Source organism: Quercus lobata, chromosome 5 (assembly GCF_001633185.2).
Source record: "Quercus lobata isolate SW786 chromosome 5, ValleyOak3.0 Primary Assembly, whole genome shotgun sequence".
NCBI lineage: Eukaryota > Viridiplantae > Streptophyta > Magnoliopsida > Fagales > Fagaceae > Quercus > Quercus lobata.
In genome coordinates, this window is record NC_044908.1 from 70,398,948 (window position 1) to 70,420,341 (window position 21,394).

Consider the following 21,394-nt stretch of genomic DNA (forward strand, 5'->3'; position numbering starts at 1 on the left):
TTGATTAGCACTTCTTGCACTAGGATTACTTGGTTAATTATTGAAAGCACATGTTGAACTAACTTCTGGTTAGAGTGATTTACAGAATTTGCTATAGCTGTCAGAGTTAGTTTCATGTCATTAATCTAGTTTGGCTTTAGATTATTAGTAAAGAGAGAGCTTTGCTTGTATGCACGAAAGAGAAATAGCCGGAAAAAATAAACGGAATTAAGTTTTTTGTTTTAATTGTTTTAAGAGGGTGCTTTTGTTATTAAATAATGTGATATGTAAGAAAAAATCACATGTAAGTCATGTGCTATTAATTTCTGTTTAACTTAATAGTATAATTAATGTTAATGTGTAAAGTGTAACACAAGTCATAGTTTAAGGTGCAAAGCGTGCATTCAAATAGTTTATGATTTAAAGTGTAATATGGTGTATAATTTAGGATGATAAAATTTAATTTCCTCTATTGAAAAGACATCTTAGGTGACTAGCAGACCACAGAGATCCCTAGAAAACATAAATGAATGGTAGAAAACCTTATTTTGTGCTAGGCACAAAATTATGCTAAAAAAATGAAAATTCACCAAAAAAGACCAAAAAAGAGAGAGAGAGAGAAAATTTAATAATTTAATACCATGGTCCATAGTAAACATCCCAAAACTAATGTGACCTTATTCTTACTTTTAAATTAAAAATTATAACAAAAGAGAAAATTCAACTAAATAGAAACTGAAATGAAGCAATTTACACAAAAAGAGGCTTGGACTGTTTTGATCATCGAATTTCACATGATTCTATCGTTGGCCACACAATTAAGGTTATGAATTTTTTATTACATATAACTTTACAGCTGACGCCTGACTTATTAGATGTAAGCCTTGAATTGGAAATCTCCAATTTACTTAAATTCCTAGGTACTCACAGAGTAGTCTCAGACAGTCAAGACTATTCATTTATAAGTTGTAGATTCAGCTCAATTAGAGTTACATATCGTACAGTTGAGTTTCAATTACATGCTAAAAGATAAAAAGACTCACTTTGAGATACTAGCAGTCGAATGAACAAAACACTCAATAAAACTGCAAGGTTGAGAGCGCTGTTGGTTTAGTAGGCTCATGAGGTTGGAGGAGAACAAACAAACATAACCGAACACCTGAAGTAGCTGTGGTCAGAAAGAGTGCCAAAAAGATATTCACAAGTTGTTTGATTATGTAAAAGATGTGTAGGTCCACTATTGATGTAAGAGCTGCTACCAATTTCACATACATTTTGACAATTATTCTACATGGTATATTATGATTGTCCGCTACTATCACATGAATCTAGATGCTTTTTTTACCAGGATAATTGCGAAAACATGTTTCGAATTAGTTGTATTCTTGAAGTAGATTGTAATAGACAGTAGTGAGGACTACTTCCCCCAAAAGTCATAGGAACATGTGAGTATAATGGACGAGAGCATCAATAGTGTATAATATGGTGAAGTTTACGTTCAACTTGAACATTTCACCGAAATGCGCATGCGCAAATTGTGAAGAAAATAGTGCCACGAAACAGTTTATGGGGAATTGGGAAAAATTGTGTTTATAAATTTATATTCCATAGCATTAGCATGACACAATATTTTAATGTGACAGAACAATCATTTGAGTAAAGTCATGATATATATTAAAAGATTTGGAATGACTTTTTATAAAAATAAATAAATAAATAAATTGCCAAATGTCATAAATGAATATAACAAAACAACATGACAGTCCCATGATAGGGACAGGGGAGAGACTCCACACATTAGATTAAAAAAAAAAAAAAAAAAAAAATTCAAATGCGAGAAGAGTCAAAGGTTCATTTATATATTGGATGGTAATGCAAATTGTTTTTCTAATTGACGTAAAATACAATTAAATGACTGTAAATTGACTTGACCTAACATACTCCTATAATTTAATTAAAGATTAAACACAAGATACGGAAGCATGACCTAGATATGAATGCCACAACTCAAGAAAGGGTGAAGTGGACTGGGTAACAATAAAGAAAGCTAGAGTAGTTAGGTGCAATGAGAACATTTGAAAAGTCATCTAATCTTGAATCTATCAGCAAGGACTTCTGACACTAATTTTAAATGACGTTGCATAGGCTTATCGGCCTAAACTTTGAAATTTTGGATGAGCATTTTGTTTTTGGGATCAGAGTGATTTTGGTTTTGTTTATTTCAGCTAGGGATATGTTAGAGTTTAGGGCATTCAAGATCATGCTAGAATTATCATCACTTACAACGTCCCAGTATTTTTGAAAAAAGATAGCTGACATACTGTCAGGACTCAAGACTTTTGTTGGATGCATCTGCTTTAGAGCCATTTTCACTTCCTCTTTTGTAAATTCTTTGATCAAGTCATGATTCATTTCCAGGGTAACTCTGGATTGGATTGTATCAATGATCTCCATAATGTTGCTAGGCTAGGATGTGGTATAAAGCCTTTCAAAGTAATTCACAGCTACCTCCGCTATATTGTCCTCTGTTTCACTCTAAACTCCATTCTCATCCTGAATTCTATTAATGGTGTTCTTCTTGCTCCTTTCTGAGGCTTTATAGTGAAAAAATTTGGTGTTACGATCCCCCAACATTAGCCATTGAACTTTAGCTCGTTGTTGCCATATTATCTATTCACTGTCCAGGAGGTCATTAATCTCCTTCCTCATCTTGTTTATTTCTCTTCCTAAACTTCCATCCGTATCCCTTAGTGCCATCTCACAGAGGACTTTTCTTTTATTCTGAATTTGCCTTGGGACTTACCCGAAGGTCATCTTGTTCCACCTTGTCAACTTATCAATGCACTGCTTTAGCCCCACAACAATACCATTTCGAATATTTAAATCTACCCCACTCTCCCAAACTTCACTAATGATGCTCTTGCATTCTTCTCTTTTTGTCCACATCACTTCAAAGTGGAACCTTCTTCTCTCCGATGGTCTCTGGGGTACTGAATCAATAACCAACAAAGTGCAGTGGTCAAAGATAGAGTCCACAAGATGGTGAACTCTTATATTACCATACTGATCAATCAACTCTAATGTCACTAATGCTCTATCCAGTCTAACATAAATCCTTTCCACACCTTCTCGCATATTACACCATGTGAAGTCAGGTCCAATATATCCTAGATCTTTGAAACCACACTTATTTATTGCATCACAAAAATCCTCCATTTGCTTCTGATGTCTTCGGGCTCCCCTCATCTTTTCCCCCATGGTTAAGATTTCATTAAAGTCTCCAAAAGACATCCATAGGACTGAGTACCTTCCATTCAGTTCCCTAAACATGTCCCATTACTCCTTTCTTCTATGAGTTTAAGAGTGCCCATAAAAACCAGTGATACGCCATTTGAAACCTGTGGATGGATCAGTGACAATTGCATCAATGTAATGATTTGAGTAGCCCTGAATCTCCACCAGAATATCCTTCTTCCACAGCAATGCTAGCCCTCCCCCCCCCCCCCCCCCCCCCCACTCTCCATATTGGGGAGAATGAGACCATTTTTGAATCCTGCTTTCTCCTTCTCCTTTTCCATACTTCTCTTTTTTAACTTTGTTTCAAATAAGAATATTATTTTGCGATCCCATCTTTATGTATATTTGTGCAAAACTCGAACTGTTTGAGGGGTCCTAAGGCCTTGGCAGTTCAGGCTAAAAGGTTCATTCCTCCCGACGATGCTACAAGGTAGACACCACAGCTCCATAATCTCCATGGTTTCCTCCGCAATCTTTTTCTTCATATAGACGTTTTTTATTTATGCCTTCAGCTTTTGGTAAGGCCTCTATATTATCAACTCTTTTTTTTCCAACCTCACGGCCTTGTGCACTTATCCACATCTTGGGCTTTTCCCCTCTCCCTTGCTATCTTCTTCCATTTGCCTTTACTTAAGCCTTTTCTTTCTTTAGCTGGGCCTGCTATTTGGTTATTATTATTAGCATTTACCTTTATTTCCGCCTTGTGCTTTATTGGGCTGGTTGCCTTTTGTTTCTCAAGACTCGGCCTACTCCCTTTGTCCACTGATGCCACGACATCCTCAACTAGATTAGAATGCTCCCTAACTAGATTTGAATGGGTCCCTTCCCTCTGGTTATAACTTTTAGATTCAAGCTTTCGACCTCGCCTCCACCCTTTTGTGTTGTCACATCCTGGTAGGCTACTCTGGTGTCTTGGATTTGACATGCTAGTCCCTATATCATTTCCCAATACCAATTAGCGCCCTATATTCTGACTTTTATTCTACCCATCCCTTTTTTCTCCTTCTATTTGACTTGATATTTCTAGATTTTCCACCGCTAATTGTGGATTGAAGTTCATGCAATCATTGCCCTTGGACTTCAGTTTTTTGTTGTCTGAGAAATCGACCTTTTCGCCTCCGGTTTTGGCTAATCCTCTAGCTCTCATCCACTCTCCATATTGTCTATCACCTGCCTTTTCCGCTTGATTTGATTCACAATGATTTTCATTGTGCCCAAGCTTTCCACACAGGAAGAAAAAAGTTGGAAGTCTCTCACACCGAAAGGAAACCCAGTTTTGCTCTCCTTTGTATGCAAAAATGTATCCTCCTCTGCGAAGGGGTTTGTCGATGGGTAGATCAACCTTGATTCTCAAGAACTTCACTTGATCATCTTGCATGGACCTTTTATCTACTTCAATGACATTGCCCAACTTTCTTCCAAGTTCCTTTCCTACTTCTACATTCATGTACTCAAAAGGCAATCCCCAAACTTGGACCCAGAAAGGGGAGTGGGTGAAATTCGTATTTGTGGATGATAGCCCCTGTCTCCACCTTGTTAATAAAAGGAGGTTATTGTCGAAGTTCCAAGGACTATTTCTTTCCATCCAGTTCAACTGGTACATGGAACTAAATTTAAACTGGAGTATATTGTTTCCAACCACCACTATTCTTACATTAGACCCATCTTCCAAGCTGTTCTTAGAGTGCTTTTGAGTGCTTTCATGTTTTGATGACGGTCTAATAGAAGGAGTCCAAAAAGACTGAGAGTACATTCTTCAATCAGCTCTAGTTTGTTACACTTGGATATAGAGATAACTTCTTCCTCCTCTTTTATCAATTGTAGTTCTTGTAGACTTTCCACCATTTCTTGTTCCATAGAAAGGAAAACACACCAACTCTCTACCTAGATTTTAGCTAGAAGTTTTTTTAACGAGATAAAGCTGAGAAGGCCGAGGGATTAGCCCTTAAGATAAAATGGGAGGGAATATGCTCAGACCATGCCAAGAGAGAAAAAAGCTCCTACTAGGGAGAGAAAACTAATACCTATGAACTTCTACTACAAACAAATGATCACCATATCTCAGTTAGTTGACTGTTGGCCTATATAGATAAAAGATTAAGAAAAATTTTTGGTACCAGATAAACATCAAAAACAAATTGTTATGAATAATAATGGATCCTGATAAGGGTGATTCTAGAAGAGAGTAAACTCGTTTACATGCGAGGAAGTCGACAGGCCCTAATAATCCCATCAACTTCACTTGCGCATACGGAGGGACAAAAATGACGATACCATAAGCCAACTACTACAACTCAATACCTGACGACAATTGTATGAGGCGACGGGTATACTCAAACAGGACAAGAGGCCAACAAAAAGAAGCTGACGAGAAGAAAGAAGCCGATGATGGGTCCAGCGTGGCCTTTCTTAGCCTCCACAAATGTTTATACAAGGAAATATCTTGTACCCCACGATTAACCCTAATCATAGGAATTCCTATAAGGAAAGGATCCTATAAGGTATGTGTATTTATGAGGATCTTCCCTACAAGGAAAGACCTTTTCCGCCAAGAAATGAATGTCAACTTTACACTACTATAAAAGCCCTAAAGCCCTCACAAACCAAGATACGCATAATTTACCCTAACTCTAGCACTCTAGAGTTGTGAAAGTTATCTAACTTAACCTTCGAAGGGTACTTGGTCGGTACGACACTGGTACTCTCTGCAAGTTCTTTTTTGTTTCTATTTCACAGGTTCTATCTAGAGCATGTGAGGACTGTATGGCTTACTAACAATTTTTGGCATCATCAATTGGCACCGTCTATGGGGAAGAAAATAGTAACAACCATATTACCACTTTCTAGACAAAGAGTTGTGTGGTACTGACTTGCTCGATGACAACCAATAACCATACCAGAAAAGAACCACGCATTACTATCCTTGAAAGATAGGTACAGACCCTAGCTGTGGCTGTGGAATGCCTTACTAAGTAGAACCACGACTTGGAGGAATAGCTAAGCCAAAGGGATGTTGGGCCTAACATTCACGGAAAAGAGCAAGAGGGCACCAGCGTCGAAAGGAAGGATCGAGAAGGACTAGAAGGCAATAATGCTCCGAGTAAACAAGTAACAAGATACCAGCCATCCATTCGTTGCAGAAACAACACCACCTCATATAGTCAAGAGATGTAGATGATGAAGAAGCAAATGGATTTCATGATGAACACCCTCAAAGGAAAAGTGTTATACGACCTTGATGAGTTACTCCACTGGACAGACTCACCTTTTTTTGCACCCGTCACTTCATTCCCCCTTCCATGGAAATTTCGTATGTCGCAAGTAGAAGCCTACGACGGGTCAAAGGATCTCTTAGATCACTTGGAGTCATTCAAAACCCTTATGCACTTGCAAGGCATGGAAGACGAGATCGACAGGAGGCTAGGCACTCCAAGCCCCTCGTTAGAAGATTTGCGAACTTCACCCCGCTAACTACCCTTGTCGATCAGGTCTTGATATAAATCAAGGATGATGTGGCGTTGATGTGGACCGATAAGTTGAAGGGAGATCCTAGTAAGAGGTCTAGGGCCAAGTATTGTCGTTTTCATCAGGACCATAGTCATGACACATTTGAGTGCTATAACTTGAAGCAGCAGATTGAAACCCTTATTAGTCAAGGGAAATTGCAACAATTCGTCAGCAAAGAAATGGCAGATCCACCATAGGAACAAGTTGCTAGAAGGGATAACGAGCACTCCAAGCCACCCATAGGAGACACAAGGATGATTATAGGGGGTACCACGGCTTCTGGTTCATCCAAGAAGGCCCATAAGACTTACCTTAGGATGGTTCAAAACATCCAGCTGACGGCTTTCGTCCCAAAGATGGCAAAGGTCGACAACCCTATAATTGGATTCTCAAAAGAAGACGCTCGACATTTCCATCACCCACATAACGATGCACTTGTTATTAGTATTCAAGTAGGGGACTACAACACTCATCAGGTTCTAGTTGATGATGGAAGCTCTACTGATATCCTCTACTACTCGGTATTCTAGCAGATGAGGATCGAGAAAAAGTGACTCGTACTAGCCAACGCCCTGCTCGTTGGGTTCGGAGGAATGAGGGTATACCCCCTCGGCATGGTCACATTGTCCATGACAGTTGGTGACTACCTTCAACAAATTACTAAGGATGTTAAATTCCTTGTTGTCGATTGTTCATCTGCCTATAATGCCATTCTAGGCCGACCTACCCTCAACTCATGGAAGGTCATGACTTCAACCTATCACTTGATTATCAAATTCCTCACCGAGTATAGAGTAGTAGAGGTACGCGGGGACCAAGTGGCAACACGCGAGTGCTACATAGCAATGTTGGAGATGGATGACCACTTGCAGACCATGAGCATTAAAGAATAGAGGATAGTCACGGAGCCTATTGAAGGATTGGTGGAGATACTTCTCGATAACTTTAGGCCTAAGTGAACGACTAGGATCGACACCCTTGTTAGTTTGCCAGTCTATCAAGCGCTCATGGCATTCCTAAACGAAAACCAATACGCCTTTGATTGGTGGCATGAAGACATGCCCGGGATTGACCCTTCAGTCATGGTGCACAGGTTAAATATGTCACCTTCTTTTCCCCCTATCTGTCAGAAGAAGTGAGTGTTTGCCCAAGAATGAGATCGAGCTATAGCGGAAGAAGTCCACAAACTGCAAGATGCAAAATTCATCAGGGAATTGTACTACCTTGATTGGCTGGCCAATGTAGTGATGGTTAAAAAAACCAATGAGAAATGGAGGATGTGTGTAGACTTCACGAACTTGAACAAGGCGTGCCCCAAGGATAGTTACCCCCTCCCACAGGTTGACATCCTGGTAGACTTGACAACAATATGCTAGTTAGTGAGCCTCATGGATGCATTTTCTAGTTACAACCAGATCAAATCAGTCGAAACTAATCAAGAGAAAACTTCGTTCATCACCAGTCAAGGCCTCTTCTACTATAAGGTAATGTCGTTCAATCTTAAGAACACGGGCGCAACATATCAGAGGCTCATGAAAAATATGTTTGCACATCAGATTAGAAGAAACATCCAAGTTTACATGGATGACATGTTAGTGAAAAGCTGAAGGGAGGACAATCATTTAGACGATCTCAAGGAGACCTTTGACATCCTCCGCTCTTACAGCATGAAGCTCAATCTACGGTTAGAAAATTCTTAGGGTTCATGGTGTCTCAGAGAGGTATCGAAGTCAAGCCAAACAAGATCTAGGATAATGGAGATGGAACCACCAAGGAACATAAAAGAAGTGCAATGTCGCAACGTCAAGGTGGCTATGCTGAACAGGTTCATTTCGAGGGTGATGGACAAATGTCTACCTTTCTTTCACATGCTGAAGAAGTCCTTCGAGTGGACAACTGAATGCCAACAAGCTTTTGATGATCTAAAAGCATACCTCTCTTCTCTACTATTGCTAAGTCCCTCCTAACTAAGGGAAGAGCTATTTCTCTATCTGGCTATCTTCCCGGCTGCCATCAATGCGACCTTAGTCATAAAAGAATACAGGGTGCAAAAGCCCATATACTACACTAGCTGGGCACTCTGTGGCACAGAGGAGAGGTACCCACCAATGGAGAAGCTTGCCTACACTTTAGTTACCGTAGCCCGTAAGCTCAAGCAGTACTTTTAGGCACACACTGTGGTTGTTCTGATAGATAAGGGTCTACGATGGGTAATGAGTAACCCTGAAGTGACAGGACGGATGGCATTATGGGCAATAGAATTAAGCAAGTTTGACATACAATACTGCCTACGTACTGCCATAAAAGGATAGGTGGTTGCTGACTTCATTGTGGAATTCACCAACATGGAAGACTAGGGGATAGAAAAGAATACCCAATGGAGTATTCACACAGACAAATCATCTAACAGGTAAGCTAGTGGAGCAGGTATAGCTTTCTCCAGAACTGGAAGGGATCGAGTGTATGGTTCGTCTTGACTTCTCTATGACCAACAATGAAACGGAGTATAAGGCTCTAATGGCAGGACTGGATCTCGCCAAAGCCGCAGGGGCCATGACTGTGGTTATGTACTTTGATTCTCAGGTGGCCACGAGTCAAGTGAACGGTGGCTACAAATGCAAAGGGGAAAGAATGAAGAAATACCTGGAGTAAGTAAGGAAACGGATGAGCGACTGTCTTGCGAAAGCCGCATTAGCAGAACACATGCTCATCCCCTGTAAGGTACTTTCTTTTGTTCAGCTCTTACCTTTGATAGATGGCATCGGTATGCAAGAAATAGACTCGGGAAGCAATTGGACCACATTGATTGTTTCTTATTTGAAAGATGGCACATTACTTGATGGTAAGGAGGCCGCAAGAAAGTTGAAGGTCTAGGAAATATGACTCGTCCTGATAAAAGATGTCTTATACAAAAGAGGCTTCTCTTGGTCATACCTAAGGTGTTTAAGCCCCAAGGAAGCAAATTATGTCATGAGAGAAGTCCATGAGGGGATCTACGGGAATCATTTCGGGTCGCAGTCGTTGGTGCACAAGTTGATTCATGTTGGATATTATTAATTCAGCATGCAGAAGGATGTCCAAGCCTATGTCAAAGCTTGTGATAAATGTCAAAGGTTCGACCATATCATCAGATAGCCAATAGAAGAGCTTACTCCAATGATGGCCCCATGGCCTTTTGCTCAATGGGGGTTGGACATCATGGGCCCATTCCTAATAGCGATAAGATAGCTGAAGTTCCTAGTGGTTGGCATAGATTACTTTACCAAATGGGTAGAAGCTGAAGCCCTAGCCACCATCACAGAGAAGAACATACGAAACTTCATCTGTAGGAACATCATCTGCAAGTATGGTATCCCTAGAGTCTTGGTATCAGATAACAGAAAACAATTCTACAACTACTCATTCAAAGATTTTTGCACACAACTGGGGATTAAGAATATTACTTCTTACCCGCCCACCCTTAGGCCAACGGAAAAGTTGAGATCATGAACCGACCCTTACTCAAGATCATCAAGACTCGACTCAAGGGGGGCAAAGGGTATATGGCCAGAAGAGTTACCAAGCGTACTATGAGCGTACAAGATGATGGCTAGGACACCTACAAGAGAGATGCTGTTTCGACTAGCATATGGGAGTGAGGCCATTATCCTAACTGAGGCTAGACTTACAAGCTATAGAGTGGAGAACTATGATGAGAATAGGAACAACGAAACCATGTGCCTATAGCTGGACCTAATAGGTGAAGTAAAAGCAACAGCTGAACAAAGGTTGGCATGGTACCAGGATCTCATGGCCAAGCATTACATCTCTAAAGTTGAATGCAGAGATTTCCAAGTCAGAAACCTCATCCTAAGGAAGGTCATGGGTTCCACAAGAGATCCCTCCCAGGGAAAGCTGGGGCCTAATTGGGAAGGACCCTATAGAATCGCTTCATGGTAAAGGAAAGGTACCTACCACCTGGAGACGCTAGATAGACAGAAGTTGCACCACCCATGGAACATGAAGCACCTGAAAAGATACTACCAGTAGATGATAACATGAAGAAAAACACTCCTCATTTCTAGTATACTTCATTTTAGTTAATTTTTACTATCTACAATACTTTTTTAAGCCCAAAGGACAACTTTTAATTCTTTCAAGAACAATCTTTTACTTATGCACGCATTTATCACAATAAAGGAGAGTTATTTAGATATGACCTGTGTATGTATATGTCTCTACAAAACTACATCTACAATTAAATCTACAAGTGGATGAGTTCATTATTAAATCTACAAGTGGACTCATCCCAAGGAATGCTTAGAAATTATTTAGTCCATAAGTGGACGAGTTCATTACTACGTCCACAAGTGGACTCATCCTAAGAGATGCTTAGAAATTATTAAGTCCAAAAGTGGATGAGTTCATTACTACGTCCACGTCCACAAATGGACTCATCCCAAGGGATGCTTAGAGATTAAAGTCCATAAGTGGACGAATATATTAAGTCCACAAGTGGACAAGTTTATTACTATGTTCATAAGTGGACGGATCATCCCAAGGGATGCTTAGAAATTATCAAGGCCACAACTAGATGAATTCACTATAGACCACAAGTGGACAAATTCATTGCTATGTCCATAAGTGGACGGATCATCCCAAGGGATGCTTAGAAATTATAAAGTCTATAAGTGGACGGATATATTAAGCCTACAAATAATCAAGTTTATTACTAAGGACAGATCACCCCAAGGGATGCTTGGAAATTACTAAATCCATAAGTGGACAGAGATATTAAGTCTACAAATGGACGAGTTTATTACTAAAGTGAACGAAAATATTAAGTCCTTAAGTGGACGAGTTTACATCCCAAGGGATGTAGTAAAATTATTTAATGACCGATGGGTTCAATGCTAAGCCCATAGGCAGATGGACTCAGCCAAAGATACTCAAAAGATACCAAGTCCCTAAAGGGAAGGCACACCCAAATAGGCGAGTATATCCTAACTTGTATGCTAGTCCTAAGGTGGACGGACATACACATATCTCAAAATAAGAATCAACACATAATAAAAGCATACCAAAAGTGATGGATGAGATAACAAAGTATCAAACAAACACCATAAATAAAAGGAAGTGTTTACTACAAAGCCCAAAAACAAAAGGGCACTTAATATTTTATGGGGATAAGATGGGATACATAAAAAGTTAAAAAATTAAAACTAAGCTGAAGGATTCTAGGCATCTTGAGGAGAAGGGTTCTCAGCATCTCTGGTAGAAGGATTCTGGGCGTTCAGGGCAGAAGGGTTCTCAGCATCATTGGTGGGAGGATCTTCAGTAGATGGGACCAAGGGAGTGACAAGTCTCTCAAGAGCATATTGAGTAAGGACCACATCATCGTCTTTTAGGTTGTGCTCTGTCTGAGTGGAGTCGTTGGTCTCTTCATTGACGGTGTCATCACTTGCAAGAGTCGCCGGCACTATGTCATCCATGGAGATCTTGGACAAGTCAAGGTTTGGATAGATGGGCACAACCTGCTTCAGGCAGTCATCAAAACCTTCACCGTAGTAAATGGCACACACATCAATAAAATACTGCTAGGCCCTAAACTCCACCACGACATTGGCTTTGGCCTTCTCCGTCTACTTACAAAGGGTTGTCAGCTTCATTTCTAGGCTTTCCTAGGCCTTCTAAGTCTTTTCTCGGAGACGGGATTCCTTTTTCAGCTTTTCAGGAACAGCTGTCAGTTCCTTGTTTAGGGTGCGGATGGCTTCCTTGTATTGATCAATCTCTTTGTTCTAAATATCTTAATGCTTTCGGAACCAACGGATCACTCCCTCTTGGGTGACACACCTGTCTTGGAGCGCCTTTATGTGCACCAACACCTGAAATAAAAAACAACAGTTAGCAAGAGAATAAAACATGCAATGGAACAAAGTCTGAGAAAAACATACCCTGGCTAGGTCAAAAAGACCTGATGCCCCTAAATCTTTCGTCGTTTGCTCAGCACAAGGGTCCAAATCCATCTCCTTAATGATTGACTCAACCATCTCAATGACATGTTCCTTATGTGTAAGAAAATGACAAATGGTTCCCTGGGTGACAAGACCAGTTGTCGTCATTAGACCTTTACAAGCTCCATGGCTGGGTTTGGGAGGCATCGGCTGCTTTGACTGTTTGTCACCAGCAGGAGTGCCCAGTCCTTTCTTAAGCTGATGATCATCCTTTTCTTCACTCTTTTTCTTGGACAATCAATTGCCAATGACCATGGGAGTTGACATGGAGGCCCCCTTCTTCTCTTTCTGCTTACGTGCCATGGAGGATGCCCTTACCAAAGCTCTTTATTTCGCTGCCTCCATTTTTGCAAATGGTAAAAGATGAACATTAGATAAGCAGGCATAAGTATGAAGTAGACGAGAGGAAAGAGCCAAGAAGTATGAACTTACGCTGATGGGAATAAGTGTTCAATCTTCAAGTTACAGGTGTCAGCTCAAGACCACCACAGTAGGCATATAGTGTGTCAAGGGTAATGAGTTCCTTACACCTCTATTCGTCAAAAGGGATGTTAAGCACCTGATGGATAAAAGCCTCATCCTTGTCAGTTATCCACGGACAAACACCAGCTGAAAAAAGAAAGAAACAGACGACGTCAAATACTTAACAAATAAACAAAGAAAACGTGAGGGGGTAGATGGTACTAAACCTGAATCCTTGACAATACCCTAAGTATTGTCGAAGCCATGAGGAATTGTAACCCACTCCTTTCGTCGGCATACCTAGTCCATCCCTTGGATGGAAAAGTACCTACTCTTCCAATTTCTATTAGAGTCAGGCATGTCTGACACCAGCCTAAGTGACTTCTTCCTCGTTGCGAAGTGATATATCCCTTTAGATGAGGAGATATGTGGGGGTTTGATGCACTAGAAGAACTCATTGAGAGTAAGCCTCCTACCATTAAGACAACCTTAGATGACTTCAACTACTATGAATACTCTCCAAGCATTAGGAGCTATTTGGTTGACGGACAAACCTAGGAAATTGGTCAACTGATGATGTAGTTCTGTCAATGGCAATCGCAATCCTGCCGCCAACATGGCTTCATACATGCCAATGTCAGCGGCCTTCCTAAAGTAGCACTTTTCAAACTTCCTCAGCAAACAGATTGAGACATTATCTGGGATTTGGTAATGATCTCGTAAGTTCTTAAAAATATTGGTTGCCATCGTTGGCTTGAAATCATTGATGGTCCACATCGCCGGAAGGATAAAGGGATGGGTATGACCATCCCTTGGGCTTCCTGAACTTCCTCCCATAGGAGCACTCTCGTCGCCCTCATCTTGGTCATCCTCTTCCTCGTAATCCTTCTTGCTCTCCCTTTCCTCTCTGTCTCCTTCTCCCTCCTTGTATTCGTCCTCATCCTCTCCTCCCTCTACTTCCTTTTCTTTCTCTCCATTATAATTTTCCTCTTCGTCAGCAAAAGAATGGGCAGAAGGTTCCCTTTTTATGACCAGGATAAGCTCTCCTCGGGCCTATGACCTGACGGGTAGACTTCATCATAGTCCGCTTCCTCACAGACTGACGACGACTGCTTATTCGTCACTTCTCTATCAGTTGACATCTATTCAACTACAAGAGAAGGAGGTATTCTAAGAACCTATTTGACGGATCTCTCTATAGAAGTGATGACTGACTAGAAAAATGGAAGCGAAAAAGAAATGAAAGAAGAGGACTTATAGGATTAGTTGATAACTCTGTAAGAGGTGACGGGATTTGCAAGTTAACGGCAACAAAGATGACGGAATGATAGCTCTCCCTCTTAAAGATTTGCAAAGATGAAATAAAGAAAAATGAGAGGAGGAAATAAGCTATTTATAGGACGAAAGAGCGCGGGAAACAAAGCGATGCCTTTGTTCAGAAACGAGGTCAACCAGCCTGTGCCACATGTCCTAGCATTTGATGGCAGTTGCTCGAAGAGCCATTAATGAACATCTCTTTTTCCAACGAATAAAAAATAATGGAAAAGCTACAAATTAAACTCCATGACTTGTTAGCTAAAGCCGACAGAGCCATGGAGTAGGGGGCAGCTGATAAGGCCGATTCTGGAAGAAAGTAAACTCATCTTCATGCGAGGAAGCCGATAGGCCCCAATAAGCCCGTCAGCTTCACTTGTGCATATAGAGGGACAAAAATGACAATACCATAGGCCGATGACTTCAACTCAATACTTGACGACATTTGTATGAGGCGGTGGATATACTCGAATGGGATAAGAGGCCAACGGAAAAAAGCCAACAAGAAGAAAGAAGACTATGACGGGTCCAGCGTGGCCTTTCTTGGCCTTCACGAATGTCTATATAAGGAAATATCTTGTACCCCACGATTAAACCTAATCACGAGAATTCCTATAAGAAAAGGATCCAAGATATGTGTATTTATGAGGATCTTCCCTACAAGGAAAGACCCTCTCTACCAAGAAACGAATGTCAGCTTTACGATACTATAAAAGTCTTAAAGCTCTCACAAACCAAGGTACACATAATTTATCTCAGCTCTGGCACTTTAGAGTAGTGAAAGTTCTCTAACTTAACTTTTGGAGGGTATTTGGCCAATACCACACCGATTCTCTCTGCAAAGTCTTCTTTGTTTTTGTTTCGCAGGTTTTGTCTAGAACACGTGAGGACTGTGTGGCTCACTAACAATTTTTGGCATCATTAGATCCAATCACTGTCAGTATAACAGGTGAGTGAGGATATGAGATTTGTATAGTAAATAAGGTAGTGTTAAGTGTCATGTGATTATACTAAGAAAAATCAAAACACCAAGTGACAAATATAGCCAAGGAAGACAATCTCATACCATACCGGCTAGTATGGGTAGTATTTACTGTGTTGAAACCTTCACTGGTACAGAAATACCGGCATTTCATACCGGTTTAAATACTGGATGTACTGGAGCTGTTTCAGCCATATCGTGATATATACTTGATTCTGGCCAGTAAATGGATAACAGACCGGTGCAAAATTGCTTCTTTCCTTCCCCTCATGCAGCCATACTTTCTACCTCCCTTCATTTCTAACTCATCTTTACACTAACGATGAAGTTGTGCCATTTGGTGGAGAATGGCGGCACCAGTAAATATCTAGCAAGCTTTGAGTCCTTGAGAAGGGGTTGAAGGTTCAAAGCTTTAAGAGAAAGAGAGAGTCTAAGGTGAAAGATAGAGAGAGCTATGATGGAGGTGAAAGAGTCTTGGAAAATAAAGAAATGTTTGATAGTGAAGTGATAAGTTTAATTGTGTGAAGATGAGGGCTTGTTGGAAATTGTAATGACATGTAGGTTGTACTTGTAGGTCTTAGGCATGTGATGTGGATCAGAAAAAGAAAAAGAAAAAGAAATTAATAGGGGTGGGAGGCAATTGGCAAGAGGCATCAGGCATGTGTTTGGTCACCCACCATTTCAATTTTTCTAATTATTTAATCTTTTTCTACCATACCCCTCTCACATAATATCTCATTTCTCACCTACTACCCCTTCTTTTTTATTATCTTTTTTTGGTCTTATACTTTTATCTCTGTTCATTTTTTTTAATAATAAACTTATAAGCTTAACAAGTTTAATTGCTTAAAAAATTAACTTTTACCAAATAATTAAAGTTATAAATATGAAAATAATATTTATTTATTTATTTTTAAAATATATACAAATTTTTTTATAGTGGTAAACCCGCAACGGTAAACTGATATTGACCAATATCAAAATATATCATTTCATTGGTCAAACCGGTATAGCATTCGGTACGAGATTGACTCCCTTGAATATACCTTGTGCTATACTTGTCACTTGGTGAAATATTGTTTTCGAGTATTTCTTTACTATGCACCGTTAGCCTTCATCATTGTAATGGAATAAGTAGTGGATTTGATTCCTTTAATATATGGATTCAGATCCTCTAGATTTCTTGGGGTACTCTACCACATAGATTTCCTTAAATCTTAACAATTCTTTAATGATTTAATGGTCTAGATTCTGTCATGTCAGTATTCCACTAATAATAATCTTAATTGTTTTGTTTGCAATATTATTTTATTATTTTAAGAATATTGTTAGTGGAATGCTGACATGGCAAAATCTTGATCATTAAATTATTAAAGAGTGGTTAGAATTTAAGGAAATCTACTGGCAGAGTACCCCAAGAAATCTAGAGGATATGAATCCTTAATATATATATATATATATATATATATATATATACATACCTTTGCAGCCAAGCTGATGAGCCCAAGTTCCCTTAATAAGCTTGCCATTCCAAAATTGACCCCACCACCTAAGAATCAAGATATGGACTGATTGAGAAATGCTTCTTCCCAGACAATGGTGGAATTAGAGATTTTGGTTCAGGCATTACATGTACACAATTCCACACTACGCATAACATTACTATAAAAGAAAAAGAAATAGAAATAAAAAGATCCTATTAACGCGTAACGTATTTATTCATGGATTACTTTTAAAAAAGTTTTAATACATGGTAAATAAATAAATAAATAAATAAATCCTAAAATATAATTTTCTTTTTTATTTTTGTGAACCAATGCTTTTATATAGCATCTAAGAAAAGAAAAATAGTAAGTCTCCAACTTGGTTATATTTGTGAGTTCAAGAGTTACAGGGTTCGATTTATGCGTTTTACAAAAATGTTATACCACGATGTGGGCAGTCCTAATGTGCCCAAGGGTGCCCCCACAACATCAATAACAAGTTTAAGTACGCAGAATCTGTTAGGTTATAAGACTTTAGGAACTAAATGTATTATAACTACAATCTGTAATGTGTTGGCAAATCATGATCAAAACATTAGAGTCTAGGTTTAGACTACTCAAAGTGTGTTTATTTGTAAAATTGGAATCGAGTGATTGCAGAATTTATTGAACTAAATTTGCAAGGCTTGATTGATCGAAAATTAGACTTGATTGATCGAATCTCATGTAGATTTATTTTTCTATAGAATTTTCAATTCAGCCCAAGCCTATTTGATCACGTGTAGGGTTTGAATGTTCAATTAGTGTATAAAACACTTTGAATTCTTAGACCCTCAATTTACAAATTACTAATTCAAACTTAATATCAAACAATATATGTGCGGAAAATGAACATAAGTTTATATCAGAATTGATAAACAATCTAAACCAAATAAAATCACATCCATAGCAGAAATTAAATGGCAAAGATTAAGGGAAGAGAAATGCAAACACAGGGATAACACAACGATGTGTTATCGAAGAGGAAATTGAAACTCTCGGCCTAAAACGTCTCCGCTGCCTTCCAAGCAGTAAATAATCCACTAAAGAATATAGTTGAGATACATGAATAGCAGAAGACCTTCTAAGCCTAATTTACCCAGTGTATTTAAGCCTTCCAAGCTCCTACTCTAACGACGAACCTATTTCTTTTTTAGTTTACCAGATTTCGCTACTGACCATAGCGTCAACTAATATGAAATTGGTCCCTTCCTGACTGCTTCCCAAACACCAAATGGCCTTCTCATAGATGTGGGTATGGTGAGAAAAGGTTTTGGTAATGAACCTCTCAAGGATGTAACAATGGAGAAGAAGAGAGTAGAGGAATTTGAAGAGTCTCTATGTGAAGATTGTGAATAAGTCAATCTTGTTTTTCTCTAGGATTTCTCTCTCAAAATTCTCTCTAGAAACTCTCTACATTTCATGAGTATAAGGGGTATATATACTAGGGTGAGAGTGGAATGCGAAGAGTCAGTTTTTCAAAACAGAGTTGGCTGGCGACTTGACTGAGCCGCAAGTTCTAGCCACAAGGTAACTAAATGGCTAGACTGGACTTTTTGTCTAGTAGTGCTACAGCTAGCATGACAATTCAGCTTCTTTGTACGTTTGGCACGTGTGTAACTTCTGATGGCTTGCAAGCTGCGAGCTACCCGCAAGATCCAGTCACGAGTCTCTACTTCTTGAGCATTTCTTCACACTCTCTCACACACTGCCCTTACATGATTCTCATCTAAATACAGGGTTACTAATTGCTAAAATACAAGCAAATTTGACATGGAATAAAGCCAACAAGATGGTTGATAAAATTCAATCTTACAGAGTTTTATGTTTTACTTCAAGTATAAAAGAAAAAACCTTAACTATGTTTTAAAAGTCTTTGATATGCTATGTGTTGAGTCTTTTATGAGATCTAGAGGTATTTACCTTCATATACACTTAGAGTTATCAAGAAGGAGATTCATGTCAAGAACTTGGTGATTGCTTATAAAGAATTTAAAGAAGATCTAAAACTTTTGAGTGAAGTCTTAAAGTCACAAGTGGGAGTACTTGTGGTTGCAGTGGATCAAGGAAAGAAGTTGTCTGTGGACTTAGAATTGTCACATGGTTGTGATAGTAAGTTTTCTAATCGAGGTAGTAATAGGATGTTAGTGGTCTAAGTTCTATTGTACATACTTCAATTCTTTTATAGTAGATCTATTTTACCTTGAAGATAGTTAGGTTAAATCTTCCCCAAGTTTTTTATCAGTTTGGTTTTCCTGGGTTATCATACCGTGTATTCTTTATATTTCCGCATTATTTACGTAATATAATTTTAATATGTTAATCCAAATCTAAATAATTTATCTAAGTAATTACTTTGGTAAATAACTAGGTTAAACATCTTGTGTTTTAAAGGGTCTAAGAACGTTCAGAATCAATCATTACACACATAACCTTTTTCGTTCAACAAAACAAAAAGAAAAAAGAAAAAAGAAAAATAGTACAATTGTACATTTCCACGACAAACATAGCATTATGCTGTAAAAAAGAAATGTAGTACAAATCATTTGAAGTATACTGCACTACCTGAGCCCACAAATGTCTAAAAAGGTCAACAATAATTTTTGTTTTTTTTTTGTTTTTTGGTTAAAAAGTCTAACAATAATTGCTGTAAAGCTAAAGTTGCCAATATAATTGATGAGGACTGAGCAGCATTATCTGAATAAATTTCTTTACTTTAGTATTTTCCTTGAAAGTCCCCAAACCTCCGTTCCTATAAACCAGCTTTTCTGGTTTCTGAAAACCTTCCTCCCTCCCTCCCTCCCTCTCCTCTTCACAGCTTCAATTGATGGCTTCCACGGGGGGAAAAAAGGGTTGTTTCTAAAGATCATGAATCAAATGGAAAGCTGTACGATGCTCTACTGAAAGAAGACACGAAAGCAGTGATAGAACTCCGTGCCCATATGGAGGACCATGCGTTACATATACTGACTATACACGAGGACACAGTGCTCCACAAGGCCGCTTACTCGAAACAAGCTGACCTGGTACTCAGTCTTCTCGAAGACTTGCCTTCCTGCCCTGACGACAAAATGCGCCGCAAAAACCGTTCTGGAAACACAATCCTCCACGAGGCAGCTACTCTCGACCACGGAAGCTCGGTGAAGGTAGCAGAAGAGATGATAAAGAGAGATCAAGAGTTGTTAAGAATGCGCAACGAGCTTGGAGAAACCCCACTCTTTCGAGCAGCCCGCTATGGTAAATCTGAGATATTCAACTTTCTGGCAGGTGAAAGTTTAAAGTTAAACCATGGTGAGAAGGACATGCAAAAGTTTGTTCAGAGGGTTGACAAGACCACTATTCTTCACATCGCCATCCTTTCTCAGCACTTTGGTTAGTTCCCTAGCTCGCTTTAACTAGTCCCAGGAAACTGCTTGTCAAATCATATTTTCAAAACCCGAATTAACAGGGACGGAACCAGGATTTGAAGTTGTGGGGGGCAAAGTATAAACACAAAAAAATTTATGAAAATCAAAACTAACATCCACTCAAACTTTGTTGAATTCCATCCCATTTATTAACATTATAATCTCATATTTTCACAATTTGGATTGATACTGATTTAATTGATAGTAATTTTTTGGAATTTTATTTGAAATTTTCATGAATTGGGACATCAAAACTAGAGGCAATGCTGCATTATCAACTTCAAATCATTTGTAATTTTTTCTCTTTAAAAAAATCTATTATAGATAATTTTCCCATCATCAACCATTCAAATAAAAGTTTCATTTTTTCCATATTATATAGCTCTATAGTTTCAAAATTTAGTCCAAAAAAAAAAAAAACCAAACAAACATACCTCGCTAAAACAACATTAATGTTAATAAATTATTTTTAAAAAATAGTTAATAATTTATAAAATAAATCAACAAACAAGTGTTATCAATTAATAACATTTATTACTAACCACTACACACATTTGATTCATAGTTTCTAATCCCACATGCTTTACTTTTTTATTGCCATTTTCTAGTTTTTTTATTCTTTTTATTTTTATATTTATTTTTTATCTCATTTGTTCTTATTTGACCATATTTTATTTCAAATTCAAGAGTCAAGGATGACTACTTAAATTAAGTACACTGCTATATTTTTTTCAAAAGGGGAAGGGGGGGCAATCGCCCCCCTTTGCCCCCAACGTGGGTCCGTCCCTGCGAATTACGGTACACATATTGTGTAACTAGCTATATCACCATTCTTATTGTATTTACATAATTTCTCCTTTGATTGTTCTTGATTTGCTTTGTGTTTTGGGGGGTTGTGTTTTCCATACACAAAATGGCATAAGGCCAGGT

At 38.8% G+C, this 21,394-nt stretch overlaps 1 protein-coding gene across 1 annotated transcript; it reads left to right on the forward strand.

Annotated features, from left to right (window-relative positions):
• Positions 1-19,999: 19,999 nt before the first annotated feature.
• LOC115991043 (ankyrin repeat and sterile alpha motif domain-containing protein 1B-like) lies at positions 20,000-20,434 on the forward strand. Its single transcript, XM_031114796.1, has one exon. The coding sequence runs from the start codon at positions 20,000-20,002 to the stop codon at positions 20,432-20,434; it is 435 nt and encodes a 144-aa protein (XP_030970656.1).
• Positions 20,435-21,394: the final 960 nt, after the last annotated feature.

Coding starts and splice junctions, on each gene's coding strand:
- LOC115991043 (XM_031114796.1), top strand. CDS start 20,000: ATGGAGGACCATGCGTTACATATACTGACTATACACGAGGACACAGTG.